Source organism: Ranitomeya imitator, chromosome 2 (assembly GCF_032444005.1).
Source record: "Ranitomeya imitator isolate aRanImi1 chromosome 2, aRanImi1.pri, whole genome shotgun sequence".
In the NCBI taxonomy this organism is placed as follows: Eukaryota; Metazoa; Chordata; class Amphibia; order Anura; family Dendrobatidae; genus Ranitomeya; species Ranitomeya imitator.
The window spans coordinates 205,670,498-205,697,939 of NC_091283.1; the positions used below are offsets into that span (position 1 = coordinate 205,670,498).

Consider the following 27,442-nt stretch of genomic DNA (forward strand, 5'->3'; position numbering starts at 1 on the left):
GAAGTGGAGAAACGCGGAACCGGAAGTAGGCCCCGGCAGACGCCGGGGCCTAAATTAGAAGCCAGTGGCCGAGGAAAGGGCCACGGCGCCGGAGGAGTGCCCCGCAGAAGAAAAGCGGCGCAGCAGCCTGCCAAGGCTGCCGCTGTAGAGCGCCGCAGAGAAAAATCCCCCGGCGCCAGAGCAGTGCGCCGCAGCAGCCTGTCAGGGCTCTCGCGCTGGAGAAGAAAGTGCCCCATAAAACCGCGGCGCCGGAGCAGTGTGCCGCAGGGGGAAGCGGCGCGGCAGCCTGTCAGGGCTGTCGCGCTGGAGAAGTGCCCCATAAAACCGCGGCGCCGTGAGAGAGGCCCCCCTGTGAGCCGCAGGGAGGAGCGGCACGGCAGCCTGTCTACAGCACAGGCGCCGGACTGGAGGTGACAGAAGGGCCGCAGCAAAAAGAAACGTGCCCCTGCTGCGCAATATATAGAAAACCCGGGTCGTGCTGCTGCAGTCTGAATGCAAGCGACGACCAGGTAATCTGCGAGCCCCTCGTAAGAACCCCCCTTGAGATATCTGGGATGGGATGGGGAAATACCTCAAACCTCCCACGCCGATACTAACCTGAGAAGGGAATGAGACGTCCAGGGAGCTGATGGACGTCCCCGTCTCCGCAACCGACAGGCTCTGGTAGATGAGTGGGTGGGGGACGGAGCCAGGATCGGACTTCTAAGCACGCTTGTGTGCTAGGCTCTTGGTCCTGGAGAGGGATCTATGAGGATACGGGGTGGCAGTACACACCGTACTCATAGTCCGTATTATGGGACTACGGGTGTGACTATTCACCCTGTATCCCTCCGTAAAACCTGAAAGAAAACGACGCACATTGAGGTAGATAAGGGTCTAATGAAAGACCCGTGTCCACCTCCTACTGACACTAAGCTAAAACTGAAGAGTATGATGGCAGTCGGTGGGGTGTACACTGCAGAGGAGGAGCTAACTTTTTTATTTGCATAGTGTCAGCCTCCTAGTGGCAGCAGCATACACCCATGGTTCCTGTGTCCTCCAATGAGAGGCGATAAAGAAAACATATATATTTTTCTTTTCAATATCAGAGAGGAGATGGGAAGTTCTGGGTCAGGCCTGCCCCCACTAGGTGATAGCCCACCTTCTTTCACAGACCTACCTTACCATATTCCAGCACTGATCAGATTTGCCAGGAGCGGTAAATCAGTAGAGCTGCTTGGCTGACTTTGGCAGCCAATCAGATCCCGATGTCATACTTAAAGGGGTTGGCAACTACTTTTACTAATATACCAATGGACCCATGGTGAAGATAACATAGAAAACAATGCTGGTCTGGTAGTTGAGTATGTTCACCGCTGGTCTTCTGACTTCCTCTGTCAGTTGGGAGCATCAGGTGTTCATGGCAATCAGCTGCAGGGAGTGCCCGAGTCCACTGCAATTACTTGGCATCACTCGCTGGAAGAGGAAGCCAGGAGAGCAGTGGGGAACACATTCAAGATTATGGAGAGTAGTGCCAGTCTGGTAGACTACCCAATTAACCTTCCCTATCTGTAAAACGGTGTATCAGATATTGTGTTCGATGTAGTACTCTGGTGCCCTCACTGGCCAGCGGGTCTGGAGTTCTGACCTGGACCTCTTCCCTGACCTGGCCCCCTTCCCTGACCTGGCCCCCTTCCCTAACCAGACTTCAGGATTAACCTTTGAAGGCCCGCTCTGATTTAACACTGGACTGTCTCACTATTTTCTGTTTATTTCACCCGGCTTCATAATTACATAGGTTGAAAAAGAAAAGGTCCATCAAGATCAACCTTGATTTCCCAGTTCTACGTTCTCTGTCGTTAGACTATTCATAACCCACAATGCCAATGTTGCATCCGATCCTTCTTTAAATGATGATATAGTTTCTGCCATTACTACTACGTCACACATCCCATAGTGTGACTGCTCTAACTGTAAAGAACCCTTTCCTGTTTAGATGCTGTAATCTTATTTCCTCCACAAGTAATGAATGTCCCCTGGTCCATTTTTGAGGTCCTTGGGAGAAAATAAATCATGTGCCCTTTGCATGTGCCTCATACAAGTGAGGGGTGAGATCCTCTCGGGCGTGTCCTTAGACTGCTCTATGACCCTGTGAGCCACGCCCCCGCACAAAATAAAAAGACCTTTATCTCTGGAACCGAATGGCGAATTTTAAAATAACAAAAAACGGAATAGTAAGGGGAACAGTGGGAATAAAATAAGAGCAAAAAAATGGTCATCTTCTCACCTAGTGCCATGTCCGCTCTACGTTTCAATTGTTACCGTATGCCTTGTCACCCTGTTACTAGAAATCTCCCTACCTGCCCGGACTCTTCCTGAAGTCGCCTCTTTTCCTCCTCTGCATCGATCAGTTTTTGCTTCGTCATCAGCAATTCTTTATTTAAGGCATCCGCCTTTTCTTCTGCCTGTAAAATAAATAAATAACTCTTAGGCTATATTCACACTTTGCGGTTTTTACCGCGGAACCGCCGCGATTTTGATGCTGCGGGTCCGCAGCAGTTTCCAAAGCGTTTACAGTAACATGTAAACCCTATGGAAACCGCAAACCGCTGTGCACATGCTGCGGGAAAAACCGCGCGGGAACGCAGCGGTTTACAACCCGCAGCATGTCACTTCTTTGTGCAGAATCGCTGCGATTCTGCACCCATAGGAATACATTGAACCGCTTACTTCCCGCATGGGGCTGTGCCCACGTTGCGGGAAGTAAGCGGATAATGTGCGGTTCCTACCCGGGGTGGAGGAGAGGAGACTCTCCTCCAGGCCCTGGGAACCATATTTGGGGTTAAAAAATAAAAAATCATGTTATACTCACCCTCTGAAGTCTTCAGCGCTGCACGCGGCCGTCCGGTCAGAGTTGCTGTGCGACCAGGACCTGCGGTGACGTCGCGGTCACATGACCGTGACGTCACGAAGGGTCCTGGTCGCACAGCATCTTTGGAACCGGACCGCCGGGTGCAGCGTCGAGGAGATCGGGACGTCAGAGGGTGAGTATAACCAATTTTTGTTATTTGTAACATTACTATTGATACTGCATATTGCTGCATATGCAGCATCAATAGTATAGGCGGAAACCCGCAGCGGAAAACGCGGAACAAACCGCGATAAATCTGCAGGGAGAACCGCAGTTGTTTTGCCCTGCAGATTTATCAAATCCGCTTCGGGAGAACCCGCAGAAGGTGAACGCAAAGTGTGAACATAGCCTTAGAATTCATATTCTTTATGTGCACCATTACAGCAGATTGCGGTGTCTGTCTTCTCGAAAATGGTTGTCTAGTGTTTTAATATTTGGTACAGTCACTATTTCTGCTTGCTGGCAGTGAATGGAAACATTCTGTGCCTTTAGTTTTGTTCATAGCGGAGCCTGACGCTGACACATTGCGACAAGCTCTCTACAGTTTGAGGAACATTGAAGATCTGTATATCCTATGAATAAATGTCAAGGTGAGGATGTTAAACACTGTGGGCCTGATTCATCATAGTCACTATTCATCTATTGTCATGTGTTATTTGCTGATTTTTTTTTTGTGCTAAATACTCCAAAAATGGTGCAAAACCATAAAAGCGCCAAATCGAACACTTCACAAACCCCTGTGCAAAAAAGTTAAATAAAATAAAGACAACTAAAAAAAAATTGTGTGTGAAGGTGATGGATCTGCTCCACGGGCCGGGCTTACCCTGGAGAGGCATGCCAAAGTGACTACCTGGTCTTCACAAGAGCCTCTGATGGTGAGGATAGGCTTGAGCCGTTAGGGTAGCCACCAGGTGCCCCGCCAGGGCAGTGCCCGGACCTGCAGCAGCTGACCAACGGGTCAAGGCAGAGATATGAGAAGCCCAACATCAAATGCCTTATTACTGTGGATGATGGTGGAGGGGGTTAATGTTACAGTGAGGGAACATAATGGGGGTGACAACTGTTAAAGGGGGGCATAGTTTTCAGAGAGGCAGGGGTGGTGGTGGGATACTTTATTCATAGGGGCAGTGTAGAGGGATATTTTGCAGAGGAGCAGTGTGCGGGGGGGAATATTCTGCAGAGGAGCAGTGTGCGGGGGGGAATATTCTGCAGAGGAGCATTATGCGGGGGATATTTTGCAGAGGAGCAGTGTGCAGGGGATAATTTGCAGAAGGGAAGTGTGCGGGAAGGCAATTTTTAAGAGGGGCAGTGTGCAGGAGGGGAACTTTGGAGAGGGGCAGTGTAGGATGGATATTTTGTGCAGGGGTAGTGTAGGAGGGATATTTTGTGCAGGAAACAGGCAATTATTTATTCAGGGGCATAGTACAGGAGACCTTTTTATTTTGGGGTATAGTGCTACTTTATTTTTAAAGGGACACTGTCACCTGAATTTGGAGGGAACAATCTTTAGCCATGGAGGTGGGGTTTTGGGGTGTTTGATTCACCTTTTCTTTACCCGCTGGCTGCATGCTGGCTGCAATATTGGATTGAAGTTCATTCTCTGTCCTCCATAGGACATGCCTGTGCAAGGCAATCTTGCCTTGTGCAGGCGTGTACTACGGAGGACAGAGAATGAACTTCAATCCAATATTGCAGCCAGCATGCAGCCAGCGGATAAGGAAAGGGTGAATCAAACACCCAAAAACCCCACTTCCATGGCTGAAGATTGTTCCCTCCAAATTCAGGTGACAGTGTCCCTTTAAGGGCACAATGTCAGGAAGTGTTGCAGAAGGCGGAGAAGAGGGAAGTCTGCAGAGATGAACTCTGGATGGGAAGTCTCATCATGGCATCTGGGCTACAAGGAGACAAAAGGGATGGGAACGACTACAATCAGAGAAGATGTCACCTGGGTGAAAATAATGTCTATTTGTGGTACTGCCTGCGTCTCATCGGTGCTATGATTCCTGTATGGTTCACAGTCTGATGCTGACTGCTAACAAGTCGCAATATCTCCTTACCATTGCTAAAGTAAAGGCATACTGGGAGTTGTAGGTTCATGTGATACAATTGTATATGGGGCTCACCTGATATTGCAATAGATGGCTGTACTAAGCTTGGTGATTTATTCATGTACTGACAGAGGTTTTGGCACTGCATTCGTGTACTCTGAGACGGTAGCTCTGATCTCGTACACATGTGGCAATACAAACCGTGGTTGATGGCTATGTTAAAACTTAAAAATCCTCAAAACTTACAGTTTCGAAATTATAATGAGGATTCCAAAAACTCAGTGTACGAGGGGCGATCCAAAAGTAATGATAATCGGTTATTTCTATTGCACACAGAAATTAAAATAAAATGTTTTCTTCTTTCTTAGGTACCCACTAGTCCAGGAAAAAAAAAAATAACTTAAATAGACCACGATTCCTGGGAGCTACATTCATTTGAATATGAACTGCCGAGGAGTGAACATCAAAATGGAAAAAAACAAGCTCAGAGCTGTCATCAAATACCTCTGCTTGAAAAAAATGACTACCAAAGACATACACAGCGACTTGGTGGAAACATTGGGGGACTCTTCTCCTCCATATTCCACAGTTGCACGCTGGGCCAAGGAATTTAAGCTGGGAAGAACATCGACGGAAGATGAACATCGTCAAGGATGCCCATCCACGTCCCTCAATGAAGAAAACGTGAAAAAAGTTGAAGAAGTTGTATTGGCAGATCGAAGAGTGACTATCAGGCATGTAGCTGAGGTCACAGGGATCTCATATGGCAGTATTCAAAGAATCCTTGCAAAAGAATTGCATATGAGAAAGGTCTCCGCGCGTTGGGTGCCAAAAATGTTAACCGACGAGCAAAAGAAGAAACGAGTTGACATTTCAATAGCAAATCTCGAAAAGTTCCAAGCAGACAAGGAAAATTTTTTGTCACGTTTTTTGACCATGGACGAGACCTGGATCCACCACTTTGATCCCGAAACTAAACAACAATCGATGACATGGAAACGAGCCGACGAAATTCAAAGTGTCAAGCTCAGCAGGGAAGGTTATGGCGTCCGTTTTTTGGGACGATGAAGGAATTATTATGGTGGACTATTTGGAGAAGGGAGCCACTATTACGGGCTCCTACTACGCAGAACAAATAAGAAGATTGTGGGAGGCTATCAAGGAGAAAAGGCGCGGCAAACTGCGGGCTGGAGTGCTGTTTCACCAAGATAACGCGCCGGCTCACAAAGCTGCAGTTGCTACCATTCAAGAAGCGGGCTTTGAACTGGTGGAACACCCCCCCTATTGGCCAGATCTAGCCCCCAGTGACTTCTTTCTCTTTCCTCGACTCAAGGAACACCTCCGGGGCAAGAAATTTGACGACAATAGCGACGTGATAACCGCTGTTGGGGATTTTTTTGAGGATCAAGAATTTTTTTCTAAGGGAATTCTAAGTTTAGAAAAGAGATGTACTAAATGTATAGACTTTATAGGAGACTATGTAAAAAAAAAAAAAAAAAATTTTTGACTATATTCATTGTATTTAGTATTGATTATCATTACTTTTGGATCGCCCCTCGTAAGTTAGCATATGTTCACACTCGTTTTTTGGAACAGAACCTGTGCAGAATGTATTCAAATCCTTCTCAAACACTGAAAACTTGGTTCTGGTGATGTATTAATGTGTTGATGGTGGTTATGGTGATGTATTCATGTAAGTACCCCTTTACATTTTTTTATGGCCCTTTGGATTGGTTCAGTATGACATTGTGGCTCTTGGACCAAAAAATGTTATACAGAATATCGGTCTATAGGTTACAAATCATTAGACCAATATGTCTACTGTGCAATAACATTTCTATATTGGAATGGATATATACAGGCGTCATCTGGCTGGTCACACAGATAAAGACATTACTTACATTATCCAAGTCCTTCCGCAGGGCGATCTTACTGGTAACCAGTTCATGAGCCAAGTCATCGTTTTCTTGCTCCAGCCTCATATTTGCCTCTTGGAGTCGTCTGTTTTCACGCTAAAGAGAAAACAAAAAAGGTATATGTACAGGTATATCTTGTAGGTCTTGTCTGCCTTGCACACACAGGCTTTCGGGGTAAAAAAAGATTAATCCAAGTGTTACTAAGCTTTGCATGAAGTTAACCTGAAGAAACATTAGCTAGAAGCCAAGGGTACATATTAACCGCCCCAGGCACGGAGCTGTGGAGTAAGTAACACAGCAGATCAGATTTACTTACTGCCTATAGAAACAGTGTATATAGTGACAGGACCTTCTATTAGGCCAATTCATCGACTCGTACCATAGATTCACATCCGATGGTTACAACAGCAGACAAACTGATTTTCTTCTTAAATACGTAAAGCGTAAAAGTTACGTAAAGGTTAGTCTGCAGCATTTTCTGCAGGATCCTGGAAAAGCCCATTGGTAGAAATCTTGCAGAGAACTAATGTACTGCAAATCAGTTCCATCTTTGTCTTTTGTCTAACTGAAGCACCTTACCTTAGCTAAGGGGGTTGAAATCTATTCTATGGCACACAAGGAAGGGGGGAGGCTCCTGCTGCAGCCATTTGACAAGATGGATGTCAGCTGAATGATGCTGCGGCCGATAGCCAACTCTCCCATGCACAGGAGCGCCCGCTCGGCCTAGCAATCCTGTGTTCTGTATGAGAACACGTCGGCTGGTGGATTAACTCTGGGAGAACAATGCTATCGGCAGTCCCAAACCGGACTTACGTTATGGACATCTCTCCCAATCATCAGTTTTCTGGTGCCTCCATACCCATTAGACCATCAACCAAACCTGTCGATATCGGTGGGCTTGGCCGACAGTTGTATAATGTGTACGGGGCGGGGGGCTTTACAGTCACTGTTAGGACACTGAAGAGGAGAACTCCATGAGAAACATGGAGGAGACTGTAATGAGACAGAATCGGATCAAAGAAAAAAAGCAGAAAAAAACAAAAGTAGGAAGAGCGGGAACTTTTTATTTTTATTTTTTAGCGTTCCCTTATTGGAAACAAATAAGCATTTCACACAAATTAAATTTAACATTCCCAAAAAAAAGTTACCGTATTTTCTGGTGTATAAGACGACTAGGGCGTATAAGACGACCCCCAACTTTTCCATATAAAATATGGAATTTGGGATATACCCGCCGTATAAGACGGGGGTCATCTTATACGCCCAGTCATCTTATACGGCGTGTGGTTCCCAGGGTCTGGAGGAGAGGAAACTCTCCTTCAGGCCCTGGGATCCATATTCATGTAAAAAATAAAGAATAAAAATAAAAAATATGGATATACTCACCCCTCCGACGGACCCTGGCTCTCAGCGGTGCAAGCGTCTGCCTCCGTTCCTAAGAATGCAGTGAGTGAAGAACCTTCGATGACGTCGCGGTTACTCGACCGCTCACGTGACTGCGACACCATCGAAGGTCCTTCACTCACTGCATTCTTAGGAACGGAGGCAGACGCTTGCACCGCTGAGAGCCAGGGTCTGTCGGAGGGGTGAGTATATCCATATTTTTTTTTTTTTTATTCTTTATTTTTTACATGAATATGGATCCCAGGGCCGGAAGGAGAGTCTCCTCTCCTCCAGACCCTGGGAACCATCCAGGATCGCTCCGTGCACCCGTACCAGGCATATAAGACGACCCCCGACTTTTGGGACAATTTTTAGGGGTTAAAAAGTCGTCTTATACGCCTGAAAAACAGGATTTTTGGTTGCTTACCGTAAAATCTGTTTCTCGGAGCCTCCATTGGGGGACACAGGAACCATGGGTGTATGTTGCTGCCACTAGGAGGCTGCCACTATGCACAAAAAGTTAGCTCCTCCCCTGCAGTGTACACCCCACCGACTGGAATTATGAACTTCAGTTAGTGAGAAAGCAGTAGGAGAAAAACAACAAGATTGAAACAAACACAAACATGAGAACTGTATACGTGAGATCAGTCATAAAACGTAAAACAATAGAAATTGAGAAACATTGGGAGGGTGCTGTGTCCCCCAATGGAGGCTATGAGAAACAGATTTTACGGTAAGCAACCAAAAATTCTGTTTTCTCTATCGCCTCTCATTGAAGGACACAGGAACCATGGGACGTCCAAAAGCAGTCCCTGGGGTGGGAAAAACGGACTTCCATCAGGTCAGAGGACTCACTGCCTAGTTTGGCGTCCGCCGAAGCGTAGGTATGGACCTTGCAAAATTTGGCGAACGTATGGATGGAAGACCAGGTTGCCGCTTTGCAAAGCTGTAGGGCGGAAGCCCTGTGGTGCACCGCCCAGGAGGCGCTGACTGCCCGGGTAGAGTAAGCTTTTATCCCAGGAGGGGGCACTCTGTTCTTGACCCGGTAAGCCTCCAAAATTGCCGTTCTGATCCAGCGAGCAATAGTCACCTTGGAAGCCGGCAGGCATCTACGCGTGCCATCTGGAATGACAAAAAGAGAATCCGTCTTCCGGAAAGCGGCCGTTCTAGCCAGGTAGATCCTCACCGCCCTGACGAGGTCCAGCTTGTTCAACGATCGCTCCAGAAGATGAGTCGGAGCTGGACAAAAGGAAGGAAGCACGAAGTCCTCGTTGAGGTGGAATGTAGGAACTACCTTAGGAAGGAAGGAAGGCGGAAGCCTGAGGACCACCTTGTCTTGGTGAATAACTAAGAACGGAGGTCGGCAAGAGAGCCGCCAAATCGGAGACGCGAAGTAATGGCCACAAGAAAGGCCACCTTCCACGATAGAACTGACAGGGGAATCTCCCTGAGAGGCTCAAAGGAGGAAACCCTCAGAACATCCAGTACCAGATTTAGATCCCAAGAATCCACCGGGGCCCTATACAGAGGGACAGCATGGGCTGCTCCTTGAAGGAAGGTAGGTCTTAACCTGTGGCCGAGAAGATAAAGTCTTCTGAAAAAGGATGGAGATCATAGAAACCAGGCCCTTTAGGGAACTAAGAGCAAGGCCCGAATCCAGTCCTGCCTGAAGGAAGGCAGAGAAAAGGACATAGATGAAACGCGGTTGGACTCGCACCAACGGAAGTAAGCCTTCCAAATATGGTAGTAAATCCTGGAAGACGAAGGCTTCCTAGCCTGGATCATGGTGTGAATCACTCGGTCCGAAAGGCCGGACGCTCTTAGAACTGCGGTCTCAACAGCAAAGCCGTTAAACTGAGCGACTGAGAATTCGGGTGACAGATCGGACCCTGAGACAGCAGATCGGGCCTGTCTGGAAGGCGTCAGGGGGCATCTGCGAGAAGGTTGACAATCTCCGCGAACCAAGCTCTCCTGGGCCAATCCGGGGCGATCAGAATGACCGGCACCTCTTCCGCTTTGATCTTTTTCAACAGCTTGGGAAGCAAGGGAAGTGGTGGGAACAGGTAGGGCAGCACGAACCGTGACCAAGGAATGGCCAGAGCGTCGACGCCCACTGCAAGAGGATCCTGAGACCGGGAGACGAACTGAGGAACCTTCCTGTTCGTACGAGATGCCGTGAGGTCCACATCAGGAGTTCCCCATCGAAGACAAATCTGATGGAAAACTTCCTGGTGCAAGGACCATTCTCCTGCTGCAAGACCCTCACGGCTGAGTAAGTCGGCGGCCCAATTGTCCACGCCGGGGATATGCACCGCGGATATCACCGGAACCGTTGCCTCTGCTCAGAGGAGGATCTTGGATACCTCGGCAAGGGCGAAGGAGCTCCAAGTCCCCCCCTGATGGTTGACATAAGCCACAGCCGTGGCGTTGTCCGTCTGGATTCGGATTGGTAGGCCCTTGAGAATCCTTTCCCAATGACGGAGGGACAGAAAAATGGCCCGAATCTCGAAAACATTGATCGGTAGAGATGACTCCTGCGCCGACCAACGGCCCTGAACAGTCAGGTGGCGAAACACCGCACCCCAGCCGAGCAGGCTGGCGTCCGTTGTCACCACCTGCCAGTGAACTGGAAGGAAGGACCTGCCCTGGGAGATGAGAGGTGACGTCACCCACCAGTTGAGGGACCGTTTGACCCGGAGAGAGAGTCGGATCAGATGATCCAGGGAGAAGACCGACCTGTCCCACTGAGACAGAATGGCTTGTTGAAGAGGTCGTAAATGAAATTGGGCGAAGGGAATCGCTTCCAAAGTTGCTACCATCCTCCCCAGGACCTCCATGGCCGAACGGAAGGAGGGAGGCCGAGGACCCTGGAGCAAGCGTATATCCCGACGGAGGATGGATCTCTTGCCTTCGGGAAGAAAGACGAGTGTCGAAGAGCATGCCCAGAAAGATTATGCGCTGAGAAGGAATAAGGCAGGACTTCTTCTGATTGACCAGCCACCCGAAACGGGCTAGAGTGTCGAGAACGATGGACAGGCTTTCGTGAGCGTAAGAAAAGGACAGAGCCTTGATGAGGATGTCGTCGAGGTATGGAAACAGAACCAGGCCTCTGACCCTCAAGATGGCCATCTGCGCCGCCATGATCTTCGTGAAAACTCTTGGGGCGGTTTCAAGACCGAACGGCAGGGCGACGAACTGAAAATGTTCCTGGAGCACCGCAAAGCGCAGGAATCAGTGATGTCCCGGGAATATCGGAACATGGAGGTAGGCGTCCTGAATATCTATGGAACACAGAAATTCCTGAGCCTCCATGGAAGCAATTACTGAACAAAGGGATTCCATCCTGAAGTGCTTCAGACGAACCCTCCTGTTCAGTAATTTGAGATCCAGAATGGGACGAACCTTGCCGTCTTTTTTCGGTACCACAAAAAGGTTTGAATAGAAACCTGTGAACCGTTCTTTTTCTGGGACGGGAACGAGTACCCCGGCATTGAGGAGTGAAGCGATGGATGCGAAGAAACCCGGAACTAGAGCGGGGTCTCTTGGAGGTCGGGATTCGAAGAAGCGATCCCGGGGAAGTGAAACGAACTCTATTTTGTATCCCGAGGATACAACTTCCCTGACCCATGCGTCCTCTACTGAGGAGAGCCAGACGTCCCTGAAAAAGAGGAGACGGCCGCCCAGCCTGGGAGATGGGTTAGGGTCTTGCCGAGAGTCACGCCGAGGTGCATCTTCCAGTCCTGGGCCTGGAGGATCTACCCTGGGGAGTAGCGAGGACACCAGGAAGGAGTGGGCCTAAAGGATACTGTCTTCTCCTGACGTGCCTGTGACCTCTGTTGCTGCTGGGGAAAAGAGCTTGACGCCGCGAAGCGACGAAAAAGGCCGAAAGGACCGAAATGGACGTCTAGGGGGAGGCCGACGAGGTTTGGCTTGGGGAAGAAGAGAGTTTGTGCCCCCGGTGGCATCCTTGATGATTTGGTCCATCTTAGAACCAAAGAGACGAGACCCTTGAAAAGGCAGGCTGGTAAGGGACTTTTTAGAAGACAAATCTGCCTGCCATGCCTTAAGCCAAATGGTCCGGCGGATGGCAACCGCGTTGCTGGACGCCTGAGCCGCACAAGAAGTGGCATCCGGGGAGGCGAAGACCAGATATTCACCCGCGTGAGAAATCTGGTTGGCAAGTTCCGCCAGCTGTCCGGGTGGAGCCCCGTCTAGAATGCCCTGACGGAGTTGTTTGGCTCACTTGGATATGGATTTTGAAACCCAAGTGGAAGCAAAGGCCGGGCAAAGACTAGCTGAGGCCGCTTCAAAGGCTGACTTCGCAAAAGATTCTATGACTATCGTTAGAATCCTTCAGAGATGCTCCGCCGGAAAGTGGAATGTTGGTGGACAGTCTGGAAACCAGAGGATCCACCGAAGGGGAAGCAGTCCAATTAGCGGTGAGCTCCGGAGAAAAGGGATATAAAACGCCAAGTCGCTTTCCTCTCTGAAAGCGTCTGGTCGGGTTCTCTCTTCCTCTGGACATAATCTCCTCGAATTCCGGGTGAGGAGCGAAAAACTTGGAAGGTGGTATAGCCCATATAAATGAAACCGCCTGATCTGCGGGTTCCGTAGAGGACTCCTTGATGCCACAGGTTAGATTTATCGCTCCAATGAGATTCTGAACCATATCCCTCATGGTAGCGATTTGGTTAGAATCCAGCTCCGAAGTATCTTCCGAGGGCACATCAGAGAACGCCTCGCCTGACTCAGGGGAGGAGGACTGGGGGGAAGTCGACCGCAGAGAAGGACCGTGTGGTGAGATGGAGCGAGAAGAGGACTCAGACCGGCGTTCCTGTCTGGACCTTTTGCGGTTTGCAATGGAGGGCTCGGACGGAGCTTCCTGTGACCCGCTGGCTACTGCGGGGGTCTGCAGGGGTAATCGGTCCAGCACTGACACCAGAGTTTGGGACACCCTTGTCAGATCCGCCACCGATTGTGACAGAGAGGAAACCCAGCCTGGGGTGGGGGTATCGCTCTCGAGCGGAGCAGCCGGGGGATCCTGGGCGGTGGGCACAATCGGGTTGCTGCAGGCCTGACAGAGTGGAGATGACTGACCTGAGGGAAGTTTGCAGTTACAAGACGAACATGCAAAGTATTTGACTAAGGCAGAGGAATTAGAGGAAGAAGTAGGAGGAGGGTGGCATGGGTTCCAGCCGCAATCTGGGCCGATCTACGGATGTGACCGCTGAGATGTAGCGACAAACGTCTGTAGACGAAAGGACTCGTGGTTCAGGAGTCCCAAGATGGCGCCGGTGGGCGGACAAAAGGCGGTGCCGCAGTGAAATTGTCGGGCGGGAGAAAAGCCCGCCCGATGAAGAGGGAAGGGGGCGGAGTCCGGCACCGGAAGTAGGCCCGGGCAGAAGCCGGGGGCCTAAATTAGAGATCGGTGATCGGCAGAGAAGGGCCGCGGCGTCAGAACGGTGCGTCGCAGGGGGAAGCGGCGCGGCAGGTGAGCAGCCGAATACAGCGGCCGGAGCAGCGCAGCCGCAGGCCCAAAGCGGTGTGGCGGCCTGGCAAGCCGCCGCGCTGAAGAAGGATGAACGGCCGCTTACAGCGGCCGCAGCAGCGCAACCGCAGGGGCCCGGAGCGATGCGTGACAAGGCTGCGTTGGTAGCAAGGTGGCCGCTGAGAGCGGCCGGAACAGCGCGGTCACGGGTAAGAAGTGGTGCGGTAGTCCGTAAAGGCAGCCGCGTCGGGACAGGGGGCAGGGCGGCCGCAGCTACGGAAGCGGCGCGGTGGCTGGGAAGAGATGGGACCCATTGCTCGAGGAAAAAGCCCCTACCTCTGCTCTGCATGTAAGGCAACCCGCATCAGAAACCCCTTAGATAAGGCACCCCCTTTTGAGGATCTGGGAAGGGAAAATACTCACCTTAAATATCCCACGCCGGTACTAACCTGGAAGGAATGAGACGTCCAGGGAGCTGATGGACGTCCTCGTCTCCGCAACCGACAGGCTCTGGTGGGAGAGTGGGTGGGGGACGGAGGCAGGAACGGACTTCTAAGCACGCTGGTGTGCTAGGCTCTCGGTCTTGCTGAAGGATCTATGAGGATACGGGGTGGCAGTACACACCGTACTCATAGTCCGCATTGTGGGAGTACAGGTGTGACTGTTCACCCTGTATCCCTCCGGAAAACCTGAAAGAAAGCGACGCACATTGAGGTAGATTAGGGTTTAATGAAAGACCCGTGTCCACCTCCTACTGACACTAAGCTAAACTGAAGTTCATAATGCCAGTCGGTGGGGTGTACACTGCAGGGGAGGAGCTAACTTTTTTTGTGCATAGTGTCAGCCTCCTAGTGGCAGCAGCATACACCCATGGTTCCTGTGTCCCCCAATGAGGCGATAGAGAAATATGGTATATATTTTTCCTACAGAGTGTCCACGTTGAGCTGCTGTTTAAATCTTAGGGCTCTGGAAAATGTATCCAACCCCCAAGAACGGATTGAGGCTTTCCTGCATATTAATAAGGTAATCACACTCTGGTTCATGAGTATAAAAGTACAATAAACAAAGGGCTTAAATAGCGCCAAAAAGAAGAAAGCCATTATAAAACACAATATTACTCACCTCAAACCTTTCGACCGGGTCTTCCTGTTGTGCTTGCTGCTCTCTCATCATTTGATATTCACGTTCGTATTTTTTGAGCTTTTTCTGACTAATCTAAAATGTAAAAGGGCAAAATTATTAATCAGCAGATTCTCAGGGAGATCTACGTCCGGCCCACAGATCTTAACAGATCATTTGAATATTAAGAAAAATGTGGATTTTTCAGGAATACGACCATTATCAGTTTCCTCTTCCTTAAATTAACCAACAGAGCTTTACATACATATCAAGCTTTGCTCCAGCGCTGCCTCTCTGCTGCTGTTCTCGTTATTTACAAGCTGCACTGATGACATCACCACTACAGAAGACGTGACCACTGCAGCCAATCATTGGCCTCAGCGGCTCAGGAAATCTGATAAAAACTTGAGTAATCAGAGGACTACACACAGTTTCAGCGGGACAAGCTGAATAATTTGTAATCTGTACGCTGGCAAACAACTTTTTTCCCGGCAGATAAAATTCTGGCCCAGTGTTCATTTTTACGTAGAAATGATCTAGATAAGGGAACTGAAGGTAAACTGATCAAATTTGCAGATGATGCAAAGCTAGGAGGGATAGCCAACACTAGAGAAGACAGAGAAAGAATTGAATATGTATTCTAACCGAAATGCAAGATTTTACATCAGGGCAAGAAAAACGAAAATTACGTCTATAGAATGAGAGGAATAGAACTAAGCAACAGCACGTTTGAAAACAATTTGGTTATAGTAATAGATCACAGACTGCACATGAGTCAGCAGTGTGATACAGCAGCAAAAAAGGCAAACAATAATGAGATGTATTAAGAGTAGGGATGAGCGGCATGCTTTTGGAGCTCAGAGTAGAAACGGAGGTATTGGAATTCAGAGGGATATAGTACTGGAGTATGTGTGTAATGAAGGGACTACTGGGGGAGTCATATCTACTTTGTATAAAGATCTGTTGCACACTTTCCTATTGGGGTTTCCAATAATGGCGAGAGCTAAGTGGGAGAGGGATCTGGGTCCAATGGAGAATGAGACTTGGGAGTCGGTGCTAGAATGGGTCCCACGATTGTCACTGAGCGAACCGTATAGACTGTCACAGCTCTATGTGATACACAGGGTTTATAAGTCACCGATGGTGCTATATAAGGCTGGTTTGCGTGATGATTCTGAATGCCCGAGGTGTAAAACTGCAGATGCTGATATACTCCATATGATGTGGACGTGTCCGAGACTGGCTGCTTTTTGGGTGGTAGTTTTGAGTCGTATGGAAGGTGCGTATGGATGCACGGTGCCAAGGGATCCACTTGTGTGCTTGTTGGGATGTGTGGATGAGATTGGAGTGGATAACAACCTAAAGATAGCTATTGCCAGATTGTTATACATGGCTAGGAAGGTAATAGCTCGAAATTGGATTAGGGAAGAACCGCCGTCAAGAGGAGAGTTCCTCCAGTATGTGAAGCAGGGCCTGACACTGGAAAAGGGGTTTTATAAAAAAAGAGGGAAAATCGAAATGTTCAATAAAATGTGGTCTCCGTGGATTGCTATGGGATAGGGGTATTATAGAGGGAGAGTTAATGGTAATGTTAAATGTGGCTTATATTATTGGCCGAGGGATTAGATAGTATATTGGTCTAATGATGGAAGTGCTAAGCAAGGTGAGCTGCTTTGTTGGGTGGGGTTGGGGGGTGGTGGGATTGAAGGGGAATGTTTGAAGGGGGGGGAAAAAGCTTTGTATTGAAAATGAGTATGTAACATGTCATTTATCTTGTTATTCTTAATAAAAATGTATTTGAATAAAAAAAAAAAGAGTAGGGATGAGCGGCCCAGTGGATGTTCGGCGGGTTTGACAAAGCTACAGTTAAAAGTTTAATTCAGGACCGAACTTGACCACAAATCCAAACCCAATAGAAGCGAATGGGGACCCGCACTTAGGTGCGTAAACATGGCTGTAAAACGGTCATAATAAGGGCAAGGGGACTGCAAAAGGAAGCTAAATGGGGGGTAAAAGTGGGACAATTGCCCTGCAAACAAATATGAATAGGAAAATTACTTAAAATAAAACGTCAAGGTAAGGAGGCTTATTCGCCCTACAATGCTCCTCTGGGAAATTTAATATGCAAATTGCCTCTTCAGAGAGAAGAGGACTGGAGCTCTATAGCGCCACCTGTTGGAAGTAGCGACCCTACAAGTCACTATCAACCCGGGTCTTGTAATATGATTTAGGATAAAAGCCAAATCAGACTCTCAATTTGCAGACAGTGTTTCGAGCTATTGGCCCTCGTCAGTGCTAAGTATGAGAACTGATTTGGCTGATTTGACAAGCCAGATCTGGTATGTCACTCTAGGAGAAATGTTACCCCTTACACCCCAGTCCAAAGCCTCTCAGCTAGCCAAATCAGTCCTCATACTTTGCACTGACGAGGGGCAACAGCCCAAAACACTGCGTCTGCAAATTCAGATTCTGATTTGGCTTTTATCCTAAGTCACATTGCAAGGCTCGTTAAGTGGTTAACTGTGACTTGTTGATTGAACCAGGAGGCAGAGGTCCAAGTGGAGCAGGAGGTTCAGGAGGAGATGGAGGTGTAAGAGTTAGAAGTAGCCAACATTATTTTAATTTTTTTTAATTGTTTTTTTTTTTTTTTTTATGGGAGGAGGGGGTAACTCTGAAAACATGCAGTGTAATAGTCTGCCTACTGCTCTCTCTGTATAAAGGGCGTGTAATATTCTGATATTTTGGGGGTTGAATACAATGAGGAGAGCATGATGTGGTCGTGTTGCTGGTGGTGGTGATGTAGCTGCTGCAGGCAGCGTGAGGCTGTGACCGATCTGTATCTGCTACGTGCCCAAATGAAACACCTTCTTCTGGTGCAAGCAGGCGTCAAGACCTCCTGTGTGATTTCGTAGGCCCGAAAAATGCTGGATGAATGCTGAGGCCAGAACAAGTAGAGCTGGTTTTACATTGGATGGCTGAGAATGCCTTCAGTCCTTTTGCTTTGGCTTCCACCCGGTCCCCTGCTAAAATTAAAGAGACTGAGTGCACTGATGGCCGACCACTAGTTCTGTTGGGGTATCAGTAAATGGGAGGGGTAGTGCAAGTGGTCAGCGGACCGCTGCAGTACATCTCCGATGATGACGGAACACAGGTGGCAACTGCTGCAGCTTCCTGCTGTGTGTACACTGGCAAGGAGGGCAGAGGTGAGGACTGGTGGGGAACATCATCTATTATTATACTGATATGGAATCAATGGTGCTCTAAAAAGAAATAATAATCCCCCACATGATGTTCCACCCAGTCTCCTACATAAAAAACAGAAATAAAAATGACAAAGACCCCACTAATAGTCACAGACCGGTACAGAGAGTAGAAGACCCGGCCACTGGCGGCCTCCTATTCTATAGGATGATGGGGAAGGAGACAGTAGGTTCGGGGGCTGCAGCAGCTCCGGTGTTGGTGAGGTGGCAGCGGGGTCAGTGGAGGCTGTAACCTAATAATATTAGCGCATACCTCCAATTATAAATGATTTATAGTTCTCCTGATGCGCTATGTCATTTACCCCATGTGCAGGACATTCACTGCAGAAGCTTAGGTATCCATGGTTACGACCACTAGTAACTAACTGTCACTATATGAGCGGTCGTAACCTTAGATACCTAAGCTACTGCAATGCCCTGCACATGGGGTAAACGACATAGCGCATCAGAAGAACTATACTACATTTCTAACTGGAGGAATTTGCTAATATTATTACACCTACTGCATTTTGATGATAGGAATAACCCTTTACCATGAGGGCTTCTCCAGTTTATCCATGTCCATCCAGCCTACTTGACTTCATGTCAAACACTAAAGATCATTCCCAATCAAGGCACCCCATTTTAGATTGAGGGCTGCCCACTGGTGAGCAGATCGTGGTCAGCTTGGCTTTAAAACCCACCTGTGATGGGGTATTAGGGTATGCACACCATCTTTTTTTTCAAGCGGATTTTGCCTAAAAAAAAGCAACGAAAAAAAGTGTAGCAAAAAAAAAAAAAAAAATGAACATAATGTGCAACAATGTAAAAACTATACTGCTGTGCACGTTCATTGTTGTCACTTTTTTTTTTCTTTTTAAACAGTTTTAGGGTTCTGAAACCGTGAAGTGCTTAAAAGGAGCAGAATTATCATTTTTTGGGAGGATTTTTCTAGGAAACGGTCCACTTATTACATTTTAAATGTGTAAAAAAAAAAAAAAGAAAAAGAAAAAAGGCACCGTCCGCACCGCAAGGTAAACAGCGGTAAATCCAAAGAAGCCATTTCTGGCAAAAGACCAACAACTAAAGTAGATTTGCGTAGTAAAGTCCGGGCGGGTGCGCCGGTGTCTTAACCCTGCTGTTCTGTTCGGTCTGGGGAGACCTATTTTGAACTTTGGTATTTTTTGGGGTATTCAAGATGCGGTTCTGAAACTTGTGGTTGATTGACTTAAATGAGGATGGGTCGGTTGGCCACGGGTTTCAGAGCCGCATCTTGAATATTTTAAAGAATATTGAAGTTCAAAGTCGGTCATTTTTGACCAACAGAACAGCAGGGTTAAAGACGTTGTATGCACACAACCTTAGTGCCAGGGGACGATGCGCGCAGACATACACTAACCCAAGATGGACGGTCCGGAACGGCCACGTTTGTCAGAACCACAGCTAATCAAAGGGAATCCTAAGCCGCATACCCCCAATGTAGAAAGTCTGGGGACAGCAATCTAGCAATATAAAACCCTCCATAATATAAGCAGCAATTTACATCAAGTAATAGCAAAAATCATTATTAAAAAAAAAAATAAAAAAATAAAAAATTTACAGCAAAAACTTAAATCCAAAGTTTCAAATGTTTGCACATTTTTGTGCTGGGGTGTCGTCAGCGCAGCAATGTCCTAATAGATGCAGGGAGCAGGCCTACGAGGACGGGCCGGACGTGTGGTCACCGGCGTCCTGGAACGGGTCCACACTGCTCCTGCTATAAACTGTCCTACATCAGAAGCTTGTGGAAAAGTCTGATAACTGAGAAAAAGGAGCCGCAATGGCAGCGATAAGAGGCAGAAAGCCGTAATCTGCAGGATACTTACACCCGTGAGTCAGCAGAGAGGAGCCGCCGCCGCAGACTGCAGCTTTCCCCGGGTATGCTGAGACAACACACAGGATATCCTTGGATGGAAACAAAACCTCCTGCATTATTAACCACTCTCCAGAATAGCAGGGCTCGCTGACCGCGTGCACGGAGCACAGAGCGAAGCGGACAATTACACACGCTGATCGCGGGGCAGCACAGACCGGCCATTAGAGGCGATCCTGGCTGAACCTCCGGAATACAAAAGAAGAAACATTTTGCCCGGATCTCTCTGCCTTACAGCCTTATGATTGAAGGGGAGCGCAGGTTTTGCCATGTAATCTGAGAACAACATGATGTAGGGGCAGAGACCCTGATTGCAGCGATGTGTCACTTACTGGGCTGAGTGTCTCTGTTTCAATAAAATCAGTGCTTTATCATCAGGAGGCTAGCCTTACATGACTAGGTATCTGGTGCCTCCTAGTCAACTGTTCTGTGTAAACATGTCCCGAGTACTAATTAGCAGCTTACTGCCTATGAACAGTGCACACAGAAAACTGCCAATCAGTGATGTGGGTTGGGTTGTACAATTCTCAGTATATGAGCTCTGCAGCAGAGAAAACTATGATTGTTATGAAAAGAACAGGCAGGAATCACACTGAATCATATACTTTGGTGCACACACTCTTGCCAAATAAAGAAGTAATAATTGCCTTTGTTGCCTTATTTACACCCATGAGCCCTTAAGGAGCCATGTTTAGTTCATTTCATACTCTTATCCTATTTAAGAAACTCTAGAAACTCTCCCAGAACTCGCATGGTAGCGACAGATGAAAAATAAGCTCATAGTTTAACTCCGATCACGTTTTTTTTTTTTTTTTTTTAGGGTGACCATGATCTAACTACTTGTTGGAGCTGGGTAAAAATGGGGTGAAAATACCAAAAATTGCTAAACTTTATTTATTTTATTTTAACTCGCTGTACAAAAATGTAGTGACTCCTCAAAGCTTTTACTATAGAATTCTGCCATAAAAGCTTTGGTGAATCAGGGACTAAAGGGCCGATCCAAAGAGACGCATGGTCGCTCTACGCCAGACTTGCTGGAGTACAAGGTGCAGAATTCATTAAGAGGTGAACTCCAGATAATACAATTTGGCGCGTCTTGTGAGTGGACTGCTCCTCTGTGCACCACTCCATAAATGCTACTCCGGTCAGAGACTGGAGCGACATTTCTACTGTACAAGATGCCGACACTTTGGATAAATTGGACAGCGGGCGTTGTCACACCCCAGCTCTGCTGATGAAAACTGGCGCAAATATTCCAAAAGTCCCAAAAGTCTGGCACAACACCGTGCTGCGCATAAAAAAACAGAGCAACTTTTCAAAACTTCTTCCAACACTTTTGATTGGAGAAAAAGCTTTGATGAATTGTCTTAAAAGTATATCTACTACTTGGGACATCCCCTTTTTACATGCAACCCTTTGTGTAATATAACAAAAGCTTATACTCCCCCACGGTCACCATCCCATAGGCGTCTTCTTGTACTCGTGTGATATTGTTCATGCACATGAGCGCTGCGGCCCATCATGACCTGCTCACGCTGCAGAAGATGTCCGAAGGAAGTGTGAGAACTGCAGACAATAGCTGGACGACCCCTTTAATTTCACCGTTTTCAAATATTAATAGTAAGAAAGTTATATAATATATAAATGGTAATAGTTTACATTAACATTCATGTGGTCAGGGGAAAAAAATAACCCTAGAGGTACCTAGGACATCAAAGAAAAAGTAGGAAAGATCTGTGTGATCAGTAAAGTGCAGGAAAGAGAGATTTAGAGCATTAGCTGAGTGCGGTGAAAGTGCGTAAATCTACATATCTGGCGGTTTTGTGTGCGCCAATTTGTGCTTCGTCAGCCGATTGTTACATCAAATATCTTAAACTCTAAAATATCCTACAATGGGTAGTTCATAATCACAAGTGGATTTACCCGGCAGAGAGCGAAGCATCAAATCGGTCGTAAACCAGCCGGCAATGAGATTGATGAACTTGATGAAATCCCAACTTAGAAAATATCTTCGCCCCCAGAGTTTCCAAAATGAGATGGATAGCATCATCTATCAGACCGTTCTTAAATTTACCTTTAGGCTGCAGGCCAGTTCCATCAACTTTTTTGCATTGTCCTCGGAGCGGTATCTTTTTGGAAGCTGAACACGGAAGAATTTTAGCGCGCCCTCAAAATCTGTGAGGAGCAAGTCATCCTTAGAGGTCTAGGAGGAAATGGATGAGTGATGTATCAGTGTAGAAGAAAAAAAAAAAAAAAAAGTATGTTCAAGTCCAAATCCAGTCAGTCAGGTTAGGATTTACTACCCATGTGTAATAATCTAGAATAGATCAGACGTGACTTAAGAAACACATACCTTTAATAGTCCCAGTGCAACATTAAAAATGACACTTATACCCTGCGGAGAAAACAGAAATTGTGAATTATTTAGAGCACAGCACTGTTAAGGAGTTGTTACATCTTAAATATTTACGGTATTACTGGTTTCCCATCTATCAGGAGAATGGGAGACCCCTTTATATATTGGGGGCAGAGCAAAGTACTGCAGTGCGCAGGTGCCGGGGCTCTTAGTACTTTCCCGGCGTCTGCACAGGAGCACGATGGAGAGAAAACTCTGTGGATGATGCAGGCACTCGCCATCCACACGGAGCGAGGAAGAGGACAGCACTCTGAAGAAGATGGGAAGCGCCGGACCCAAGTACATCAACACCCCTCGGGCGGCCCTGCAAGGTGAGTATAATAAAGGTTACTTTTCTTCTCTTACAGGTCGGGTTGGGGGCAGATATACAGCATTATAGAATACTGTATATCAGCTCTGAAAGGTGGTGGCCGTATCTCACATTGGCCAAACATGGTGACAGGTTCGCTTTATCTGAAATGGGGCGGCCAAAGATCTCCCCGAGAATCTGCCTCCAGAGCTTAGAGTAAATGAAAGGAAGTGTTACCAGTGTGAGACGTAGAGCGGACTGTCAGTCATTACATGTCTCACACTGGGAATTTCCCTTTTCATTTATGATAAGCTCCAGGCGTAGATTCTCCAGGAGATCTAGGTCCGACCCATAGATCTTAACAGCTCATTAACATATTAAGGGAAACATGGATTTTTCTGGAATAAGACATTATATTGCAGATATCAAGGGAACATTGTATTCTGGTTCCTATCACCTACATGGCCATGTAGACAGATTAACCCCTTCATGACCTTGGGATTTTCGTTTTTCCATGTTCGTTTTTCGCTCCCCTCCTTCCCAGAGCCAGAACTTTTTTATTTTTCCGTCAATTTGGCCATGTGAGGGCTTATTTTTTGCGGGACGAGTTGTACTTTTGATCGACATCATTGGTTCTACCATGCTGTGTACTAGAAAACGGGAAAAAAAATTCCAAGTACGGTGAAATTGCAAAAAAAAAAGTGCAATCCCACACTTGTTTTTTGCTTTGCTTTTTTGCTAGGTTCACTAAATGCTAAAACTGACCTGCCATTATGATTCTCCAGGTCAGTACAAGTTCATAGACACCAAACATGTCTAGGTTATTTTTTATGTAAGTGGTGAAAAAAATTCCACACTTTGCTAAAAAAAAAAAAAAAAATTGTGCCATTTTCCGATACTCGCAGCGTCTCCATTTTTCGTGATCTGGGGTCAGGTGAGGGCTTCTTTTTTGCATGCAGAGCTGGCATTTTTAATGATAGCATTTTGGTGCAGATACGTTCTTTTGATCGCCCGTTATTGCATTTTAATTCAATGTCGTGGCGACCAAAAAAACGTAATTCTGGCGTTTTGAATTTTTTTCTCGCTACGCCGTTTAGCGATCAGGTTAATGCTTTTTTTAATTGATAGATCGGGCGATTCTGAACGCGGCGATTCCAAATATGTGTAGGTTCGATTTTTTTTTTATTGATTTATTTTGAATGGGGCGAAAGGGGGGTGATTTAAACTTTTATATTTTTTTAACATTTTTTTTTTCCTTTTGCCATGCTTCAATAGCCTCCATGGGAGGCTAGAAGCAGGCACAGCACGATCGCCTCTGCTACATAGCAGCGATCTGCTGTTCGCTGCTATGTAGCAGAAAATCAGGTGTGCTGTGAGCGCCGACCACAGGGGGGCGCTCACAGCTACCAGCGATCAGTAACCATAGAGGTCTCAAGGACCTCAATGGTTACAATACTGAAGCATCGCCGACCTCCGATCATGTGACGGGGGTCGGCGATGCCATCATTTCCGGCCGCCCGGCCGGAAGAGGTAGTTAAGTGCCGCTGTCTGCGTTTGACAGCGGCATTTAACTAGTTAATAGGCGCAGGCAGATTGTGATTCTGCCCGCGCCTATTACGGGCACATGTCGGCTGTTCAAAACAGCTGACATGTCCCGGCTTTGATGCGGGCTCACCGCCGGAGCCCGCATGAAAGCGGGGCTTCTGACCTCGGACGTACTATCCCGTCCGAGGTCAGAAAGGGGTTAAGAGGGTTGAACCTACTGAAAGATTCCCTTTAAGGTCTGTTTTATACATTTATCTTTATGGTTCCCCCACTTCCAACTATCTTGACAATTAATGTGAATGAAAAGATCAGAAAGATAATTGTTTATCGGGGACGTCTTGTGACAAGTTTACCGTGACAGAGTGGTCAGAAGACCGCAGCGTCTGATTTCACATGCTCCTGCACCAATTAGAAGAACCTCTCCTTCATATTAAACGGTGCAGGTTTCTGTAAGCAGTGCAGGGGTTAAACTGTTCAGCTTAGAGTCTCTGCAGCCTCTCAGCTTGGATGATCTCAGCTGTTCAGTATTGGCCACTCCCCTCTCCTATATATTCCTGCCTCTAGCAATCTTCTGGATTGCCAGTGTTAGTCGTGTACTGCCTGGTGTGGAGTGGAGGAGTCGGTTGTTGGTAGAGGTGTTTCTGCTGTGTGCAAATACTCATCCTCTCCTATTTGATTTACCTCCCTTTTCTCCCTTGTGTCCCCCTGTTGTCTGTGAGTGCATATTTGTATGATTGGTATTTTTCCTTTATCCCTGTATGTCCTACCTTGCTGGTGTGATCTGTGTAAACACATACACTCTTCTTCCCCCACTTCTCTGGGTTGTGGAGGGGGGCAGATATAGAGCTGATTCAAGAGGTCAGCAAGGTAGGTGGCCCCGGCGTCCTCACCACCAGAAGTAATCAGGAGAGCAGGGATAGCTAGGGTGCACCTAGCGTTAGGGACAGGAAAGGAGTCCCAGCCTAGGGTCACCTGACAAGACAGTTGTCACACTTCTGACTTTGTTCTGGAGAAACATCTAGCTATTTAAGGGATATTCTAAAAATAGGTTACAAAATGTCAGAAGCATGATTGCCCCTTTAACTTTTTGGGAGGAGCTGTGTCACATTAAAAGGGGGTTTCTTGTTTCAGAAAACTACAGTCCCATGGCTGCAGTTTGCACAAAAAAAAAAAAAAAAAGCATCTCTACTCACACTCTCTGGGTCCAGAGCAGAATGACGGCTGCTGCTCCTGGTGTCTTACTATCTGCAATATCCCATTCAAAGCCAATCAGTGAGCTCAGCAGCTCATGCCGTCAACTCAGGAAAAGCCAGTGAGCTTATTAATTGGCTGCAGAGCCGTCCATCTTTGAAGATAAGAACTGACACCAGAAGCAAAAGTAGAGAGACTCAGAGCTGGACCGGGGAAGAGTGAGCAAAGCTCAATTTCTTAAAAACTACAGGTTAGTGAAAGGGGTTTTCCAAAACCAGAAAACCCCTTTAAAGAGCACAGTGAAATATAAAGCACACTGCACACACTGTCTTTTTGTTTGTGGCATTATGGTGGGGTTGTTTTGGGTTAATTGCAATTTTTCTTTCTTTTTAAATGCAGTGTGCTCTAGCCATAGAATGTTCTTGGAATTTGTCACAGATGCATATAGTACCATTAAACACATCAACATGGCCCTCAGGCGTCACTCGGAAGTCCTTACATTAGTGTTCTATCAATATCACCACTGACATAGTAACGCCAGGGAATAGTGGATATAACAGGATGGATAGACACATTACTGATCTGCAAATGATTCGTCTTCATTCTACATTGGTTTGGTCTTGGAACCAGTTCTCTAAAATGTCTCAGGTGACGATTTTTAACAACGCCAGGCCGCATTTTGCTCATACTACTGTGAGCAGCCTAAACATGGAATTGTCTCCCATCGAGCACATCTGGGACGTTAATAATCAGCAATTGCAAAAGGAGCTGCCAGCAGCGGATCTTGATGATTTGCCCAAGTGCATTCAGCGGCAGAACCTTCCTCAGACGACCATTAATAGGAGACATCTAAATGCGGGGCTTCCTGCATGTGGCGCTCATACTCCATACTGAATAAATCCAGATGTTTTGTAAAAGTTTTCCTTTTAATCAATTGACGTGTCTATCTATCAAGTGATTTCCAGAATTTTGCGTAAATGACGTTTCCTTCTTGATGACGCAATTTCAATGATGAGCAGCGTCTGTTCACCAAGCAAAGAATTTTTTGGACTGAATGACAGCAAAAAAACAAAACAAAACACAAGACTTGTTGGTTTTCGAGCAAAGTCACCCACTCAAACCAACAGGCCCATAACAAAAAATGGAAAGCACACAAGCGCCATTTATGTGCAATCCACGAGCGGTCGGTTTTACTATTTAATGGGAAAAAGAGGATTTAAAAATGTATGTGTTTTCTTTTATACGAGAATAATGGATACCGCACTGATGGAAACCGGGCTAATTTTTTTGTATGTAAAAAAAAAATAAAAATTAATGAGGCCTTAGTGGGCTTCTCTTTTTTTTTTGCTTAGCTGTTTAATGCCGATTCCCCATACACAGGGAAACTGATGAAACTTAACATTTGCAAAATCTGCAGACGTTTTTTGTAAGATTCTAGAGCGTTTGTTACTGGGCGTCACACCTGAGTGTATAATACTGGATGGTTATTGCAATGTGGCTGAAGACGGGACTCCTGAGAAAGGCTGTAAATCATGTCACCAGCAGGGGGCAGTGCAGGCTCGCAGATCAGGCCTATGGGTCCCTGTAACCCAAATATCCCACAGTTCTACATATCCTTCATTCATCCCATTAGCGGCGTATGAGGCGCAGGATCTGTGTGCAAATCTGCAATTAAGTATTCAGCAGGACGGCGGGTTGTACAAACCTCGCACAGGAGCAAGTCGATGATGTGGAAGACCATGTAGAGCGGGAATTTGGCTGTAAAGAGGGTCAGAAACCATTGGGAGGCGTACATGTGAGCCTCGAGGCTGATCTCCAGGAAGTGGGTGTAGAGGTCTGCAATGTATTCCTGATGGACGGAAACAAAATATTAAAGTGTGAAGGTACTGGAGGAAGAATGCAGAAACACAACATTGCATTATATGAAGATCTATAGGACGGCATGGGAACTCGAGCAAAATATTATCCACCGCACAACTTCACAGAGCAGCCAATTCCTGATTTTG

General features: G+C 47.0%; 1 protein-coding gene across 2 annotated transcripts in view; it reads right to left on the reverse strand.

The window, feature by feature from the left end:
* The window catches only part of RABGAP1 (RAB GTPase activating protein 1), a 138,090-nt gene that overhangs the window by 9,424 nt on the left and 101,224 nt on the right, over nucleotides 1-27,442 (reverse strand). For both annotated transcript variants that reach the window (XM_069748520.1, XM_069748521.1), the window contains exons 17-22: nucleotides 27,142-27,285; nucleotides 22,349-22,390; nucleotides 22,070-22,198; nucleotides 14,848-14,940; nucleotides 6,840-6,950; nucleotides 2,340-2,444 (exon numbers count right to left, since the gene is read on the reverse strand). In XM_069748520.1, the coding sequence (XP_069604621.1) occupies nucleotides 2,340-2,444; nucleotides 6,840-6,950; nucleotides 14,848-14,940; nucleotides 22,070-22,198; nucleotides 22,349-22,390; nucleotides 27,142-27,285 (624 nt within the window). The remainder of the gene's footprint in view (nucleotides 1-2,339; nucleotides 2,445-6,839; nucleotides 6,951-14,847; nucleotides 14,941-22,069; nucleotides 22,199-22,348; nucleotides 22,391-27,141; nucleotides 27,286-27,442) is intronic.